Here is a 16,715-nt window from a genome sequence, read left to right as displayed (position 1 = left end):
TTTGTTGGTGTGGTTCAGCCAGCCCTAGCACACACCTTTAATCCAAGAGCTTTCTGTACACAGGATTTAATAAAGTAAACCCTGAGTCAAGAGGACAGCTGACAGGGAGTAGACAGGAGGGACTTTGAGGGAAGGGTATTTAGGCAGCTCTTCTGAAGCCTTGCTCCTTAGGTCTTTGGCTTTTAGGCTTTTGGCTTTTTCCTCCTCGGCTGTCAGCTTAGCTAGCAAGCTTTTGGCCTTGGGCTTTTTAGCTTTGGGACATGAGCTGGATAGGAAGGTCAGCTGGGTGTTTTCTTTGCCTCTCTGAGCTAGCATGTTTTCACCCTTCCTGCATCTGGCTCCTGAGTCTTCACTGGTAATATCAGTTTGGGATTTTCTTTATTTAAAACAAGACATTTTGTCAGTATCCACATAATAATTCACTGTGGTTTTTACCAGTATTGAAGTAAATATGCTGCTGTTGGGAAGGACTGCAATTTTGACAATATTGAGTCTGTCTATCCATGAATACAGGCCAACTCTCCATTTGATTGGAAATCTCTTATAATTGTGATTTTGCAATAGGTTGTTTTGTTTTGTTTTGTTTTTTGTTTTTCGAGACAGGGTTTCTCTGTGTAACAGTCCGGGCTGTCTTAGACTCATTTTGTAGACCAGGCTGGCTTGGAACTCACAGAGTTCAACAGAGTTCATCTACCTCTCCCCTTCCCCCTGCCCACCTCTCCCCCCAATGCTGAGATTAAAGACATGTGACACCACACCCAGCTTTGTAATACATTTTTAAAAAAGATTTTATTTTTAATTTTTAATTTTTTATATTTTATTTAATTTTAATTTATGTCCGTTGGTGTGGGAGTGCCAGATTTTGGAGTTACAGTTATGAGCTGCCATGTGGGTGCTGGAAATTGAACCTGGGTGTTTGGAAGAGCAGGCAGTGCTCTTAACCACTGAGCCATCTCTAGCCCTGTAATACATTTTTATTTTAAGACTGTTTTGCTTTATGCCACACCAGCATACCTGTTGCTTTGCTCTGCTGCTCTGTTTATATCTTGTATAAAAGAAAGAAACCATGTGCAGGTTGGACCAGAAAACTCAAAGATAAGGATTTATAGTGGAATTAGAGTAGAGGACTAGTCCAGTGAGAAAGAACTCTAAAAATTAAGGGATGACAAGTAACCAGAGTAACTCTAACATTAGTTGGGGGTGTAGACCCCCAGGCTGGGACCTGGAGGGCCTTTTGTGCTGGACAAACACTAACCAAGGTCCTCAGCTGGAGCCAGTAGGTCTGGGTGTGGCTCAGGAGAGGAGTGGGCAGAGGCTCCAGGAAAGAAGTTCCTTTCTCTGACAATCTAAGCCTCCGTAAGACCACACTGGCGTGCGGGGGTCAGTTTGCAGGTTGTGAAGGAAATGTTTTACTTTTAAGCTGTTGACTATTTACTAAGGTGGTTTTAATGCAGTTAGACTTTGCTACTGTGCGTTTTAAGAAGAAACTCAACTCAGTTCTATGAGTTCTACAGCCTAGAAACCTGTTGCAGAGACCACAGGCCGATAAACCATTACATTCAGGAAACACCTGAATGAGAGAATAGCTCTGCCATGTGTACTGTAACTGGAGGACGTCAGGACTACAAGCTAGGAATGTTCCTTTCATGGAATGTGGAAGCAGTCATGTGTCGGCATGTTTTGCTAGACTTCTGTTCGTGAGGATGTGAAGGATGGTGAAGACCAAGGCCCCACTTTCTGTCATCAGAGCACCTTACCAGGTTAGACACAGAGACACTGCATCCATCTCCATGGCTGCTGCCACTTCCTGCCATCCGCTGGAGAGGAGAATGCCCTTAAGGACTAAGCACCCACACAATACACAGTAAAGTTTCTACTATTGTACTTTAATTGCTTCCCTTGCTATAGAATATAGTGAATTGGCATGTTTTCTTAAGAGAAATGCTAACATTTGCCAACACACTGTTGCATTGATATACTAAGATGTTGTATTTACCACTGTCATACTCAGTATGAAGACAGAATATGTTTGTCATTCAAAGTTATGGAAGTGTGTTAAGGTTTGTGTTGCATCATAGATGTTTACCAGTGAGTTGATGACTCATCCTGTGACGTGCAAGTACACGTGTGTGTGGGTGCCCCATGCCCTTGCTGTGAGGGTCTAGAAGGAGGAAGGGTGCACTGCTCAGTAGCACTGGTTCATGTATTCTGCTCTGTGGAATTTCAGTAGTCCTTTTAAAGGTTGGTCTGTGGCAGGATGCTTTTGCAGCTTGCTTAGAAGTGTTCTTGTCACCAGTTCTGAGTGGACTTGTATGAATAATGAAAAGCAGTTCATTCACAAGCCCTCTTAACACAACTAATCTTGTTCTGTCTTTCTGTTCCGTGTTCCTGGCAGGGACAGAAGGGCTCTGTGTCCTCCCCACCCATGCTGAGGGGTCACGTCTGCTCTGGGTCACTTGACTAATGACACACACATGCAGACGCATGACACAGGAGTCTTTTGTCTCAGGTTTTGCTACTACTCTTCTCTTGCTCAAACCCCACAATCCCCCCTTCATCCTTTAATTGCCCCTATTTGGTGGCTGTTGTATTTATGCTCAGGTAACACTGAAGTAGTCCTAGGTTCAGTAGCCTCTGACATTGGGTCCGTTGTGCCAGGGGTATCTGAGACAGGTCGCCCTGTGCAGGCCCTGACTGGCATCTGAGCTGTTGAAGGTAATAGAGAAGGGGGCAGCGCTGCTGTGCTCCCTCCCACTTGGCAGGCAGTGACACTCCTAACTCACATGAGGCTGCTAACATGTGCCACTTTCTCTTTGTCTCAGCTCTAGATCCTGAGCTGGCATCGTGTCTCCCCTGAGGGCCTGGAGTGGGACAGAGGACTCTGAGTCAGTAGTGTTAGAGTAATGATGTGGCCTGAGGGAGGGTCCCCTGGCTGTCCTAACTCCATAAAAGCTGGCCCGGGGTGACACCTTTTTTACCTTTGAATTTGGGGGAGCTTTGGGCCACTCCTGGTACTCACAATACAGGGCAGGTATCTGCTGCTCCCGTGATATCCTTGCCCCCTCTGCTCCATCTGTACCCGTGAGCTGTTTACTCTAGGTGGGCTGAGAGCTTTGAACGCAGGAACATGGTCAGTAGGCACTTTGTAAATGGTGTGTTTAAATCTGCAGTGGCACACTGCAGTGACTGACATGGGAGCAGTCCAGCCATGGCTCTTCAATTAGAGTAGGTCCCACCATTGGGCCAGGGTGTGCAGGCAGCTGGAGGCAGAAGGGTGGACATAGTCTCAGAGTACAGTAGTGAAGGTGGGTACTTTTCGCTTTCCCTGTCTTCTCATATGCAGTCAAGAGTCAGGGCCGAATGCTGGTTGGACAAGCCACAGTGTGCTTCTGTGTAGTGTGGAGCTAATGAGGAGGTAGAATTCAGAAGAGTAGTATTTATTCTCCAGCAAAGCATTCTCCAGCTGGATGCACCGAGTAAACAGTGTTATTGAGCCTATGGCTAGACACAGTTACTCTGGCTCAGGGTTACAGGCTCTGCAGTAGGTACAGGGGCTGGGGCTGTGTTCTGCTCAATGCAGGTCACAGGCTCTGAGCGATCACAGGCTGCTTTTCAAGTGTGTCCACGAGCACACCATTTCTAAGCTCTGCTCATTGGGGGGAACTGAATCTGTTTTTCTTTTTTGGTTTCAGGTTCCTGTATGAATCGTCCATGAGAACTTTGGGAGAATTTCTGAATTCATGACAAAACCACCATCTCTGGGTAGATAAAACAGAGAAAGACTCTTGGAAATGAAATGTATGTGTATCTTCCTTGCTTTTTTTCTTTTGTTAGACTGAGCCTGGAGGCCTCAGTCTGTAAGGACCACAGCCAGGTCTCTAGCTACCCAAAGATGGAGCCCAGTACAGCACTGGTGCTCTACCGTACACACTGTGCCTTTAACCAGCTTGCAGAGACGGAGAGTGGTAAAAATCAAGTGGGAGAAAGACAGAAGCAGCTCACCAGTCTTTCTCAGAGACCCCTGCAAAGCCTACAGGACCGTGGCATGGGCGGCTCTTGAGTTCACTGCCTATGACTTAGCATTTATTATTTGTTAGGAAATTCTCATTAACCCACACAAGACCTTTGTTCAAACGATGGAAAGAATCCCTTTGTCAAGACACTTTACTGCCGTCTGTTGTACAGGTGTAATAATACACACAATACACAGCGCCATAGGAAGTGTCTACTTACTTCATTTTGCTTGGGCTCAGCTCAGCTTTTAATCTGAGCTGTAACTTTTATATTTAACCCTACTCTCCATAAAAGCTCATTATCGGATCAGAGGAAACTCCTTGTTTGAGTGTTGCTGGGCACTCTACACTATCAGGGATGGAGCATGGATGAAGGAAGAAAAAAAAATGCCTACCAGAGTGGAAGAGCATCGAGGAAGGCCTGTGGCCTGTCATACCTCCAGGCCACAGTAGAGTGTTGTTCAGTGCCCAGTTGGCCTTGTTTTCCCTCTGCAGGTCTGTGGTAGAGGCAAAGACCTTTTCCTATATTGATGATTATGGAAGAGTCAGCAGAGAACTCAAGAGTTAAATGCTTGCCCTGCTCTTGTATAAATAATAGGTTAATGATATGAAAGAGAAAAAGGATCTGGTTTAAAAGTGACGTAGTATGGCAACCACACATAGGCAGTAATGGCAAGTTTGTGTCCTTCATTTCAAAATGCTGGCAGGTGGAGATGCCATGGCACCAGCACCGTGGTGGAAGAATTTTCTGGGCCTCAGGGCAATACTTGGCTTCTGTAGCTTCTTTCGCCTCCTCAGCACCCTTCCCTCAGCAAAGAGGGCTTCAGTGGCTGAGCTCAGGGTGGAGGGCTCAGGGATGCCTGCACTGGGGGCGGTGGATGGCCTCAGCAGGTGCTAACATCAGGCTGTGAATCTGACATCACACAGCAGTTGCAGAAATTGAACCAGTTTGTCTTCCAGACCCCTACAGTGACAAATTCAACAAGGATTTTCAGGAAGCTGACAGACTAACAGTAGGGTGTACTGTGCGGCTGGGAGGACCTTTGCAGAATGAGAAGACTTTACATCATGACATAGTGTGTCTTGCAACTTTCTGAAGACCAGGAATAGGGACTAAAATGTTAGTGGCACTTTTGACAACACGACCGACCCTCAACAGTGAGGGAGAGATTCTACAGGAGGTTGGCTTCCAGATTATTGAGACAAGAACAACCACCACAGGAAGACAGGGCCTTCAGTACTCGTGTGCTTTGGAAAGACTCCAGCTCTCTTCTGGATGGAGCGCAGATACACAAAACACCTCGTAACAGTGTTTTGCACTTGGCTTGTGGCCAAATAAATGAGAAACCATTGATTACCTTCCACCCCATAGAACTTTTAAAAGTAGTCCTGTTTGGGTTGATTTGCTTCTCTTATTTTCATGAAGTTCTGTTGAAGAGAGGAGGACGACATAGTTAGGATGTCTGGTCCCCAAAAGTTAGGTGTCAGATATTTCAAAATTGTAACTGATTTTTTAAAATGCTCTGCTTTTACATTAGTGGGTGGGGCCTGCAATATTGTTCATTTTAAAAGACAAAAAGGAACATCAGTAATATCTTGTTTAATTTATAGACCAGTTTAGTGTGTTTGTGGTACTTTGAGGCTTTAAAGACTGTTGAATGCTAATTCCTAGACATTGCCTTTACCTTCAGTCTGAATGTTCTCAGGAGTTGACTTGCACTATTGGTACACTGTTCAGAAGTACTTAGGTTTTAAAAAGTTTTTCCTGTTTCCTTGCTTATGGGTGGCACATTTTAGATAGGTAGTGTTATTCCTAGGTCAGAATATCTCAATTAAGTATTAAGAATGGGTTAGCATTAACAGGCTTACTTTTCTTGCTATTAATCTTGTTACTAGAGGCATTGCGTAAAAAGTGTAGGCTGCTAAGATTAGCTTTTTAAAACATTCCCACTAAAGACAAGGCCTTTAATTGACCTGAGAAGTTGGTTATTAATGTCTTTTTTCCCCAAGTATGTCAAATAGGAATGTAACCTTAAAAATGGAGTTATGTCCTTACCTGATAAAGGTGTTTCCTCTTGGGCATATGAACAAAAAATTACAAAAACAGAACAAAAGCAAAACAAACAAGCAAAAAAAGACAACAAAAAATCAAAACGTAGATGGACTTGTAGACACTAATTGTGTTTAATGTCAACTAATACAAATTCTTAAACTTGTGTCCACTAAGCATTTGATAATATATGAAAATCTCTAGACACTGTTCTTGAAACACACCTCACTACTGCTGCTGCTTATCTGTCGGAGAACATCCTGCGTTTGATTACGTTCTGGGCCTAAACTACTTAGACCCAAGATTTGGAATGAATGGAATCATTTAATGTTCCCTCTGTTCTTGGAAAAACAGAAGTGTAAGTGTGAATGCAAGTATCTCTAAGACTTTCTACTGACAGACACATGAAATGCTCATATTTTTTCATATTGTCCCACTGCCAACATTTACAAAATTTTAGATTGTCAGAAGTCATCAATGGCTCAAGAAATGTTGGTTTCAAAACTTTAAAGCAGTGCAAAGGGTATACTTTTTTTTCTCTCAATTGGACTTTTAAGGGAAATTTGATTCATCCTTTTATGTAAAATTGTAGTATGTAAGTTTTATTGAAAATAGGTTAAGTGGTAGAATTGTTTTATAAGAGTTTCGTAAATACTTTATAACATTAAACTTTTATTTGAAAATGGAGAAGTACAAAATAAAGTGCACTTCAACAATCTTAACTGAGTGTCAAGAATAATATTTAAAAGCAATATGGTTGGTTGATGAATGCATTTATAGAATTTAATAGTCATGTAGTGAAATGGTATGTTGTTGGGAGTAAGTTTTTACTATATTCCTGTAGCAGAATAAGTTTCTCCTTGCCCATGCCTTGTCTAGTCTTGGTCTCTTGGCCACTTGAGCAGAGTCAGGTAGAGGCTCCATCTGGTTAGAGTGGGCCTTACATCTAGTCACAAGCACTTGTGCCACTATCACGCCAGTGTATCTTGCAGGCAGGTTGTTGTTGTTGTAGGCCACAAGGTCTGTAGCTGTGTGATATAGATGATTTTCTTTCCCCTTTGGTAGTGTACATCGAACCTTCCAGAACCATGAGTGCTAGTCAGTAGGAATGAAGCTTCCAGCCTGACTAATCTGTTCGCTGATATAAGCGTTATCTTTATCAATAGGGCCTTACCTTAAGGTTGTGGAGAACAGCTAGCTGCCTTGGCAGTAGCTGTGAGGTTTGAGTCATGGGACCTCTTTAAACAAGTATTCAGTAAGATATAACCCCCACTCCCACTACTGGAGGCTTTACTTGATAATGTAAGATTTCTAGTTGGGCCATTCTTTCCCTATTATATGGTTAACTCCATTTATCCTCTCTCTCTCTCTCTCTCTTTCTCTCTCTCTCTCTCTCTCTCTATATATATATATATATATATATATATATGGTTCTGGTATATATATATGGTATATATATATGGGTTCTGGTGGTGTTTAGCTGCCTGATGCCTGCCTCTGGCTGTCATGGGTGTTCAGTCCTCTCCAGCCAGCAGCAGGGCATGGGCATGCCTTTCCCTCAACCTTCCCACCCTACAGTGCATTACCAGCAGTTTGGTGATGAGTGAGGAAAGGAGTGTTTAGCTTTAGCTCATGGGCCAGTTGGTGTGTCTCACTGGATGTGTCTCCTCAACTCCAGTGCTGACTTCTGCGTGGCTTGTGCTTGCTGCCTGTCCCACTTCAGTGCTGACTTCTGCGTGGCCTGTGCTGCCACCTGTCCTGGGCTGGATGGAGGAAGGCAGGTGCTGCTCTCTGGCCCTCTGCCAGCTGGCAGTGTGGCTTTCTGTGGTGTGTGCAGGTATACCACTATAAAGTCTGATTTCCATCTTTGAAAATAGGTACTTTCTTCAACGTCTTCACATTTGTATTCCTGGTCTTTGGGCAGCAGAGCTAAGTCCCTCATACAACCTGTCCTTCAATCATTGTTTGTGAGAGGTGAATAGGCCCGTGCTGAGGTAGCAGCTCGAGGAAGGGCACACGTTTTCCTGAGCCTGCACCAGTCAGGTTCACTGAGCCGCTCTGCCCCTAGTCACCACCAGTCACCTCGCCTCCTCAGTCAAGTCTGGCTAGCAGAACTCCCTAGGTGGGCTCTCTCACATGCAAATCAGATGCAAAAGCCTGGTGGACGCTTAGTTGGGGTGCTTCATGCTGAGAGAAGCCACGTTCTGTAGCCCTCCCGTTCATGGGACTGGTTCCTCAGAGCCTTGCTTCTGTGCTTTTATGGCAGAAACCTCCCATGAGGCTCGCAGAAGCATGGGTATGCCCTAGGAGTCAAAATCCGAAGTGACACGAAGTGATATTCCCCTGTGTGTCCACCTAGAGCTGTGAGTGTCGCAGGGAAAGGTCAGGAAAGGTGGTCAAGAGCTCAGCCTGACCTCGCTGACTTTACGTCGCCTGTCAGGAGAACACAGAGGCATCCTTGTGTTCTTTGTCTGATGTCACACAACCTGTGACGGAATCCACACAAGGTGTCTTCCTAGAGGTGGCTTTTGTGAATGGAAAGGGTTTAACTAGCTCCACAGTGTTGCGCCTGATGAGGACGGCTAGCATGGTGAGTGTGCTCTGTTGTGAGGGTTGTTTAAAAGGGAAAACATCCTCAAATTTTGATTTTAAGTGACTCACATCTGGAGAGTACCACCGATTCTGAAACTGAGTTGGGACCGTTAGAGATTGCCTGACTGAATGTGGAGGTCACGGATTTTTTTTTTCAATAGTAAGTTTCTAAAGGCACGGTGATTAAATGAAAAACCAGTGAAAACCCCATACTGAATCCAGGGTGCTCCTGGCCAGGCTTCGCCACCATGGTTCTGAGCATTGATACCCACACTTTCCGTGTACAGACCATCATAACACAAACAGGCCAACAGATTGCCTGAAACACCTTGGCACAGACTCAAGGCTTGTATGCCATTAATTTCAGTGTTTTTACATTATATACCAATGTAAAAGGAAAGATTTATTCTGTGTATATTAATTAAATGCAGGAGATTAAGGCATGAATTATTCTGTGTATATTAATTAAATGCAGGAAATTAATACAGCAGCAGTTTCCTTTAACCAGCTAGTTACCCAATGATTGATACAGAGAGACACTATGCTGGGCAGATTCTGAGCTGTTCTATTCCTAGTGCCTTTAAAACCCACGTAAAAGTCAATCCTTGCCCATCTGAGGACCCTGGAGGCTTCTGCTCCATTCATCTGTACACATGGCACACTTTCCTTTAGCCCGTGCCCCTAATCCAAGCAGCCCGGCCTCCGAGCTCCTGCCTAGATTCCTGGAGAGCAACTGGGCTTCAGTCCATGCCGGAAGCCTAAAGAATCTGGATTCTGGTATCAGTGAAGTCTGGTAGCACTAGACAGCTAACTCACAAGCAGCACAGGCAGGCGAGCAGACAAACAGCACAGCAGCTTCTCCCTAGCACTTGTTTATATCTGGGCCACTGCTGGAAGATGCCAACCCCTTAGGCCGAGTCTCCGTGTGTCAGTTTACCTAGTCAGGAAAACCCCGCACAGCCAAGTCCAGAGGTAAAGCTAATCTGTGATAATCCCTGTGATGGGACGTGTGGGTTCAGTAGAGACTTCATTTAAGGGCAGGGGATGAATGTGGGGAGTGGGGCTTCTTGTGCTGTAGGCTTGAGAACTCAACAGCCATGGAGTCACATCAAATCCCTACCTGCAGATGCTTAGATGGCAGTTGCGGCCTACGCCCGTTAGTGAAAATGGTCCACTGTTTCTCAAGACATGGCTAGCCTGTGGTAGCTGTAGTCTGTTCCTGGAACCTATACATGCAAAGAAGCTACAAGAATACCTTTTGGGGGGACAGAACTGGAATTAATTTTCTCTGAAAATTGGTTGCGTGTTTATGTACATGCTCACACACTCATGCACATACACATGCGCGTGCACACACACTCATGCTCACACATGCACGTGCGCACACACGTGCGTGCACACACACACTCATGCTCACACACACACACTCATGCACACACACACATAGGTGTTTTGAACTGTTCGCTGGAGCTGACATTCTTTAGGGGATGAGAAACCCCATGTACATGTGTTTATGTGTGGTGGCGGTGGGGCATATGGCTGTCATCTGTGGGCAGGTGGACTAGCAAGGGAGGAACAGGAGAGGGACAGTGTGGGAAGTCTATACAATGCACCAACCTGTGACTTGGAGGCGTTATAAAGCTGGGAGCTGCTTCAAAAGCCATGTGTAGGAGCAGGATGGTGAAGAAGACATAAGTCTAGCATAATACAGCATGCTTTCGCTTATGTGACATTGAAAGCAGAACTAACAATATTGACATGGATTGGGTGTGTCCCCCAAAAGGACATGGGTTGGTTAGAAAGAACCCCCAAATTCTTACATTGATGTATTTGGGCCTGTGGGAGGAGATGTTTTGAGGCTGGGGCTTTGTAATGACGAAGTTACAAAAAGACAGAGAGGCTCATCTGGCACACTTGCTCCTCTGCTAGATGACGGTGCAACCTGGAACCCTCACATCGGAAGATGCTGGGAAGATGTCTCCACCGCTGTGGGGCATCCAGACTGCAGCAAGGGAAAATGGTTGAGGGCACACTGCTTGTGCACATATATGTGAAGTTCTGTGTCCGCCAACAAAGTTTAGCACACTTGTCATGGAAAAAAGATGAGAGGGTGTGGGTCTCTTCTGAGGTAAACACAGAAATATTTATCTTAAAATGAAATTAGACTTTTAGGTGTTCACTTTATCTTCTAAATGTTTTGTGTTCGGTATTTACACAAAAATATAGACTCAGTTGTGAAGATTAGTCAGGGATGAAAGTGGAGGCGTTTGGTGTGTGTGTGTGTGTTTTGTTTGTTTTGTTTGTTTGAGACAGGATCTTACTGTATCCCAAGTTGGTCTTGAACTTAAGGTAATCCTTCTGTCTCAGGATTTCTGTTGCTGGGATTACAGGTGTGAGCCATCATACAAGTTTGCAAAGTCTGTTTCTAAGGACACATGGGTCTACCCCAGGCTCTTGACCACTATGTATGGTGGCCTGTCTGGAACTCCAGGAGATGGCTGGACACTCCGTCTATCCCGCTGCTTACAAGACTGTATGCCACAACAACAAATCTCTTCTTTTTGACTGGGCTCAACTGAGAGATCAGGCCCAGGCCATGCCAGCACAAGCTCTTAGCAGTTTAGCACTATAGTTTGGAGGACCTTGAAGCTCCAGGACCAGCTGGTGGTAATGAGCGTCAGGTGGATGTGGTAATCGTCGGATGCTCAGGACGGAGGGGCACCTCACGGGCCTTGCCCACAGTCACACAAATGAGGGCCTGCTTGGCTTAACTCATAAAAGAAAATCAAGGATAGATGGCCAGGGGCTTAGAAGTTGTTCCTAAGCATATTACATTCTTTCTCTGCAGATGCCTGTAGCACATTAGTGACCAAAGAGCCAGGTTCTCTCCAGGAAGAAACTGTACATACATATATCATCCGTAAGCCAACCCCACAATACAGACAGAGGATCGAGAAGTCCTCCCTGCCCCCACCCACCCACCCCCACCCCCGCCGAGGTTCCATCCGTTGAAGGTTTGGTGCCCTGGTGGAACCGATGAGAGGAATCTTTAAAAGGGAGGTCCTCGTTGAATGATTATTAATATTTAATGTTGATTCACATAATTATTCAGGCAACAGTTATTCCTTAACTTGCTGCTATATAAATAAAAGACAAAGAACCCTGTTAGATTTTTAATAGGCCTTAATGCACTGAGGCTGGGCAGATATTACCCTCTAAGCTGTCTGGTGTGCTCCCCAGACAAACCGCCATAACTACTTGCACATGTTTTCCATTTGGGCCACTTCTCTCTGTCATGCCAGTCCTCAGAACAAGCCCCTCCTGGCCACGTGCTTCTAACCCATGGTGACCTGCTCCTTTCTCCTCCTTCCCTCGTCCTTATAGCCCTCCTCTGCCACCTCACAGGCATGCAAACCTTGCCTCCACCTTCCTCTCTCTGCCCAGTCCAGGCTGTAGGCAACTTTATTTAGCCAGTCGGGCTAAAGTCGGGAGGCAGAGTTTATACCACATCATTTTGGATATGTGAGAGTTTGCTCTTAAGGGTTTTGGATTGGGGGTGGGGATCAGTTAACATTTGAATACATAGTAGCTCCAGGTCAACCCCAACAGGACGTATGGCAGGGTTGGGGCCTGGGCATTGGGGACATGCCCTTGAAGGAGGGTGTGGGAGCAGCACCTTCCGATTCTGCTCCCAGGCCTGGGAAGAGCTGCATCATTTGCTCTGGCATGAGTCCCTCCATGATGTGCTGCATCACCACAAGCCCAAAGCAACCCAGCCACCCAACCACGGTCCTCCACATCTGTGATCAAAATAAACCTCTCCTTATAGGTTGATAATCCCAGGTATTTGTGATAGTGACAAAAAAGAACACAGAACACTCCCCTCCCCTCCCCAAGTCCTCAAGCCCCTTGTCAAGACCAGTGGCCTGTTTTCTGTCACAGTAGATCAGTGACATGAACAGGTCATGTGACACATCTTCTTGGGAACAATGCCATTATCATGTGAGCATGTCAGTCGTTCACAACTTCCTTTTAGCACGTGCCCCAACCATTGTCAGCCATCAGCCTATTTCAGAGCAGAGACGTGCACCCAGTGCCATGTCCTTAAGTGGTGAGGCCTGTGGGCGAGAAAAGGTTGACCAGATGGACGCTCCATCATTCTGGGAGTCTTGGGGACCTAGGCATATTGCTTGGCTCCAATGGTGCCTCTGCTTTATATTTTTGATGTTCTGGCTTCAAAGGTAAAACTGATGTCATGTTTGATAGATATTGCTGGTGCTCACACTTGCCATTTTGTTGCTTTTTCCCCTTCATAGTAAACATTAGGTTAAGCCATGTGGATCTTCTTTAGATCAGAGTAAGCACATAGTAGAAGTTACACAACGGTTGGTCAGTGTAATATGTACGATTGCGACAGAGACGGCCAGTTGACGTTGGTATTGTGAAAGTTAATCTTGATTTTTCAACTTGATGGGACCTAGAATCGCTTTGGAGACCAATCTCTGGGCATTCCTCTGATCAGTTTTCTACACTCTACATGTGGGTGATATTCCACAGGCTAGGGTTCTAGACTGTATTAAAAGGAGAAAGTGAAGTGAACACTTAGCACTTAGTCTCTTTTCTCTGACTACAGACACAATGTGACCAGCTCTGCCTTGTTCTTGCTGCCATGCCTTCCTCACCATCCTGGATGACCCCATGAGCTGTCAGCCCGAACAATCCCGCCCTTACATCCTTAGGTCAAGTGTTTTGCCAAAGCAGTAAGAAAACTGGTGTGGCCGTGCGTTTATTTTAAAAACCCTCCAGTTTCCACCCTCCCTTTACTGATACTACAGCAGCTGTTTGGAACACGCAGGCCTGTGAAATGTGAGACAATACAATGTGCAAGTGAACCGTTCTTGTGCCTCTTGGGGTGGTGGTACCTTCCCTGCCCTTACCTACATCTTTCTGGACACAAGAGTGGGACGCTGGAAATCAGAGCTCTCGGCACAGGAGGGCGGGAGTAGCTGACAGCACTTGGTCCTGGCCAAGCAGAGCAGTGAGCAGCTCATGCCACAGCTGAATTTTTCTGTTGCACAAGAAAATCAAGATAATAAATCCCTACTTTGTTTAAACTGGTTTTTGTTTTGTTTTGTTTTGTTTTTATGAGCTGCAAATCAGGAATCTTTGACAGGTTGAATTACCCTTGCACCCCTAGGAAAGATGCCTTTACTCACAGCGCTTTTGTAGGAAGCAGCTCTCATTTTCAGATGTGCAGAAAAAGCAGAGATTGTTTTCAACACCCTCATTAAACTTCCTTTTTGTCTTTTTTTTTTTTTTTTGTCACCAGGATATTTTACAGCAAATCTCCGGCTTTGCACAATCTGCCTCATGAATTCTCTGAATGTCTTTCTAACCATTAAACTGGCTGAAATAAAATAAAACAATGACTACACGTAGAAATTGCTCCCAAGCATGATGTGACGTGCTTGTCCTCTCAGTACTTGGCAGGCTGGGGTAGGAGGACGACCACTAGTCAGCCTGGGCTTCTCTCAGGAAGCTTCTGGACATCAAGATGCCCCAGCAGTTAAAGCTTTTGGCACAGAACAGAGACAGAGTTTGATTCCTGGAATCCACATACAAATGATGGTGAGCCAACTTCTACACATGCACTACGGTACACACACACACAGCATCAATAACAACAAAACCTTCTAAAATGTGAAATAAAGCTTCTTTTAAAAAAACTCTTTTTATACAGTCCTAAAATTATAAGTATATGAACTGGACATGATACACAGAACAATTAAGGCTTGTTCTCTGCTCTTAGCATGAGCAGAAGAAAGACATCTGTTAATCTTCATTCATGCCCTATTAAGAATGCTGTCTAATAATAAGTCACAGGGATTCAGTGACCAACAAGAAGCCTTGTCTATGCATTTACATTCATGTCTCAGACAATCTCAGGGCAATTCCCATGGAGTGAGTTAAGCACTACAAGCTACCTGCTTGTTTTGCAGTTTGAGTTCTTTTCATCCTGACTGTAATCCCCTCCCTCACCACCTCCCTTTCCCACCCTCCCTCCCTCCCTCCCTCCCTCCCTTATCCCCTCTCTCTCCTTCCCCTAGTCCTCCAATAAGGGAGCCCTCCTCCCCTAACCTCTTACCTCTGCCTATAAGGTCGCATCTGTACTACCTGTGTCCTCTTCCTATGTGGCCTGGCAGGGCCATCCTGCCAGGGGAGAAGTGATCAAAGTTGGAAGGCCAAAGTCTATACCAGAAGTAGTGCCTACTCTCCTTATTGTGGGACCCACAAGGAGACAGTGCTGCCTATCTGCTACATCTGAGCAGGCGGTCTAGGTCCACACCATGCATCGTCTTTGGTTGGTGCATCCATCTCTGTATTATAATATGGTTATCCTGTATTAAGTGACTAATATCCTCTAATGAGTGAGTATATACCACACATGTCTTTCTGGGCATGGGTTACCTCAGGATGATTGTCTCTAATTCCATCCATTTGCCTGCAAATTTCAAGATTTCCTTGTTTTTGATAGCTGAATAGGATTCCATTGTGTCAACCAGAGTTTCTTTATCTATTCTTCAGTTGAGGGACATCTAGATTGTTTCCTGATTCTGGCTATTACAAATAAGGCTGCTAGGAACATAGTTGAGCCTGTTGTCCTCATTGTGTGGTGGAGCATCTTTAGGGTATATTCCCAGGAGTGGTATGGATGGGTCTTGAGGTAGACTTATTCCCAATTTCCTGGGATAGTGTGAGATTGATTTCCAAAGTGGTTGTACAAGTTTGCACTCCCACCAGCAGTGTAGGACTGTTCCTCCTTCTCCGCATCCTCACCAGCATGATCTGTCACTTGAATTTTTCATCTTAGTCATTCTGATAGGTGTAAGATGGAATCTTGATTTGCATTTCCCTGATGGCTAGGGATGTTGAACATTTCTTTAAGTGTTTCTCAGCCATTCAATATTCCTCTGTTGAGAATTCTCTTTTTAGCTCTGCACCTCATTTTTTAAATTGGGCCATTTGGCTTGGTGGTGTTTAATCTCTTGAGTTCTTTGTAAATTTTGTATATTAGCCCTTTGTCAGATGTAGGAATCAGAGAAGATCTTCTCCCAGTCTGTAGGCTGTCGTTTTGTTCTGTTGACTGTTTCCTTTGCTTTGCAGAAGCTTTTCAGTTTCACAAGGTCCCATTTATTATTGGTTCATCTTAGAGGCCGAGCAGTTGGTGTTCTGTTCAGGAAGTTGTCTCCTGTGCCAATGAGTTCATGGCTCTTCCCCACTTTTTTCTTCTAACAGCTTTAGAGTGTTTGGTTTTAAGTTGAGGTCTTTAATCCACTTTGACTTTAGTTTTGTGCCTGGTGATAAATATGGGTCTAATTGCATTTTTCTACATGCAGCCATTCAATTAGACCATTTGTTGAAGATGCTATCTTTTTTCCATTGTATGGATTTGGCTTCTTTGTCAAAAATCAAGTGCCCATAGGTTTGTGATTTTACTTCTGGGTCTTATATTCAATTCCATTGATCAACCAACTGTTTCTGTGCCAGTACCATGCCTGTTTTAGTAGTGTTGCTCTATAATACAGCTTGAGATCCAGGATGGAGATTCCTCTGGAAGATCTTTCATTATTTAGGATTGTTTTAGCTATTCTGGTTTTTTTGTTTCTCTATATGAAGTTGAGAATTCATCTTTCCAGGTCATTGTGTGTGTATTTTTATGGGAATTGTATTGAATCTGTAAATTTCTTTTGGTAAGATGGCCATTTTTACTATGTTGATTCTTCCGATCCATGAACATAGGAGATATTTTCATCTTCTGATATCTTCTTCAAGTTCTTTCTTTAGAGACTTGAAGTTTTCTTTTTTCATATAAATCTTTCACTTGCTTGGTTAGAGATATGCCAAGATATTTTATATTATTTGTGCTATTGTGAAGGGTTTAGTTTCCCTAATTTCTTTCTCAGCTCGTTTGTCTTTTGTGTACAGCAGGGCTACTGGTTTTTGTTTGTTTGTTTGTTTGTTTTAGTTTATTTTTTATCCAGCCACTTTGCTGAAGGTGT

General features: G+C 44.5%; 1 protein-coding gene across 5 annotated transcripts in view; it reads left to right on the top strand.

Moving 5' to 3' along the window:
• Nucleotides 1-6,785, top strand: part of NCAPG2 (non-SMC condensin II complex subunit G2) — a 59,638-nt gene extending 52,853 nt beyond the window's left edge. For all 5 annotated transcript variants that reach the window (XM_084792263.1, XM_084792260.1, XM_084792262.1 and 2 more), the window contains one exon: nt 3,693-6,785. In XM_084792263.1, coding sequence (XP_084648389.1) covers nt 3,693-3,744 — 52 coding nt within the window. In that variant the 3' untranslated portion in view covers nt 3,745-6,785. The remainder of the gene's footprint in view (nt 1-3,692) is intronic.
• The last annotated feature ends 9,930 nt before the right edge of the window (nt 6,786-16,715 follow it).

The sequence above is a fragment of the Acomys minous genome, assembly GCF_964271855.1.
Source record: "Acomys minous genome assembly, chromosome: 8".
Taxonomy (NCBI): Eukaryota; Metazoa; Chordata; class Mammalia; order Rodentia; family Muridae; genus Acomys; species Acomys minous.
The sequence above is the reverse complement of the archived record's forward strand: the minus strand, read 5'-3'. Positions and strand labels throughout refer to the sequence as shown.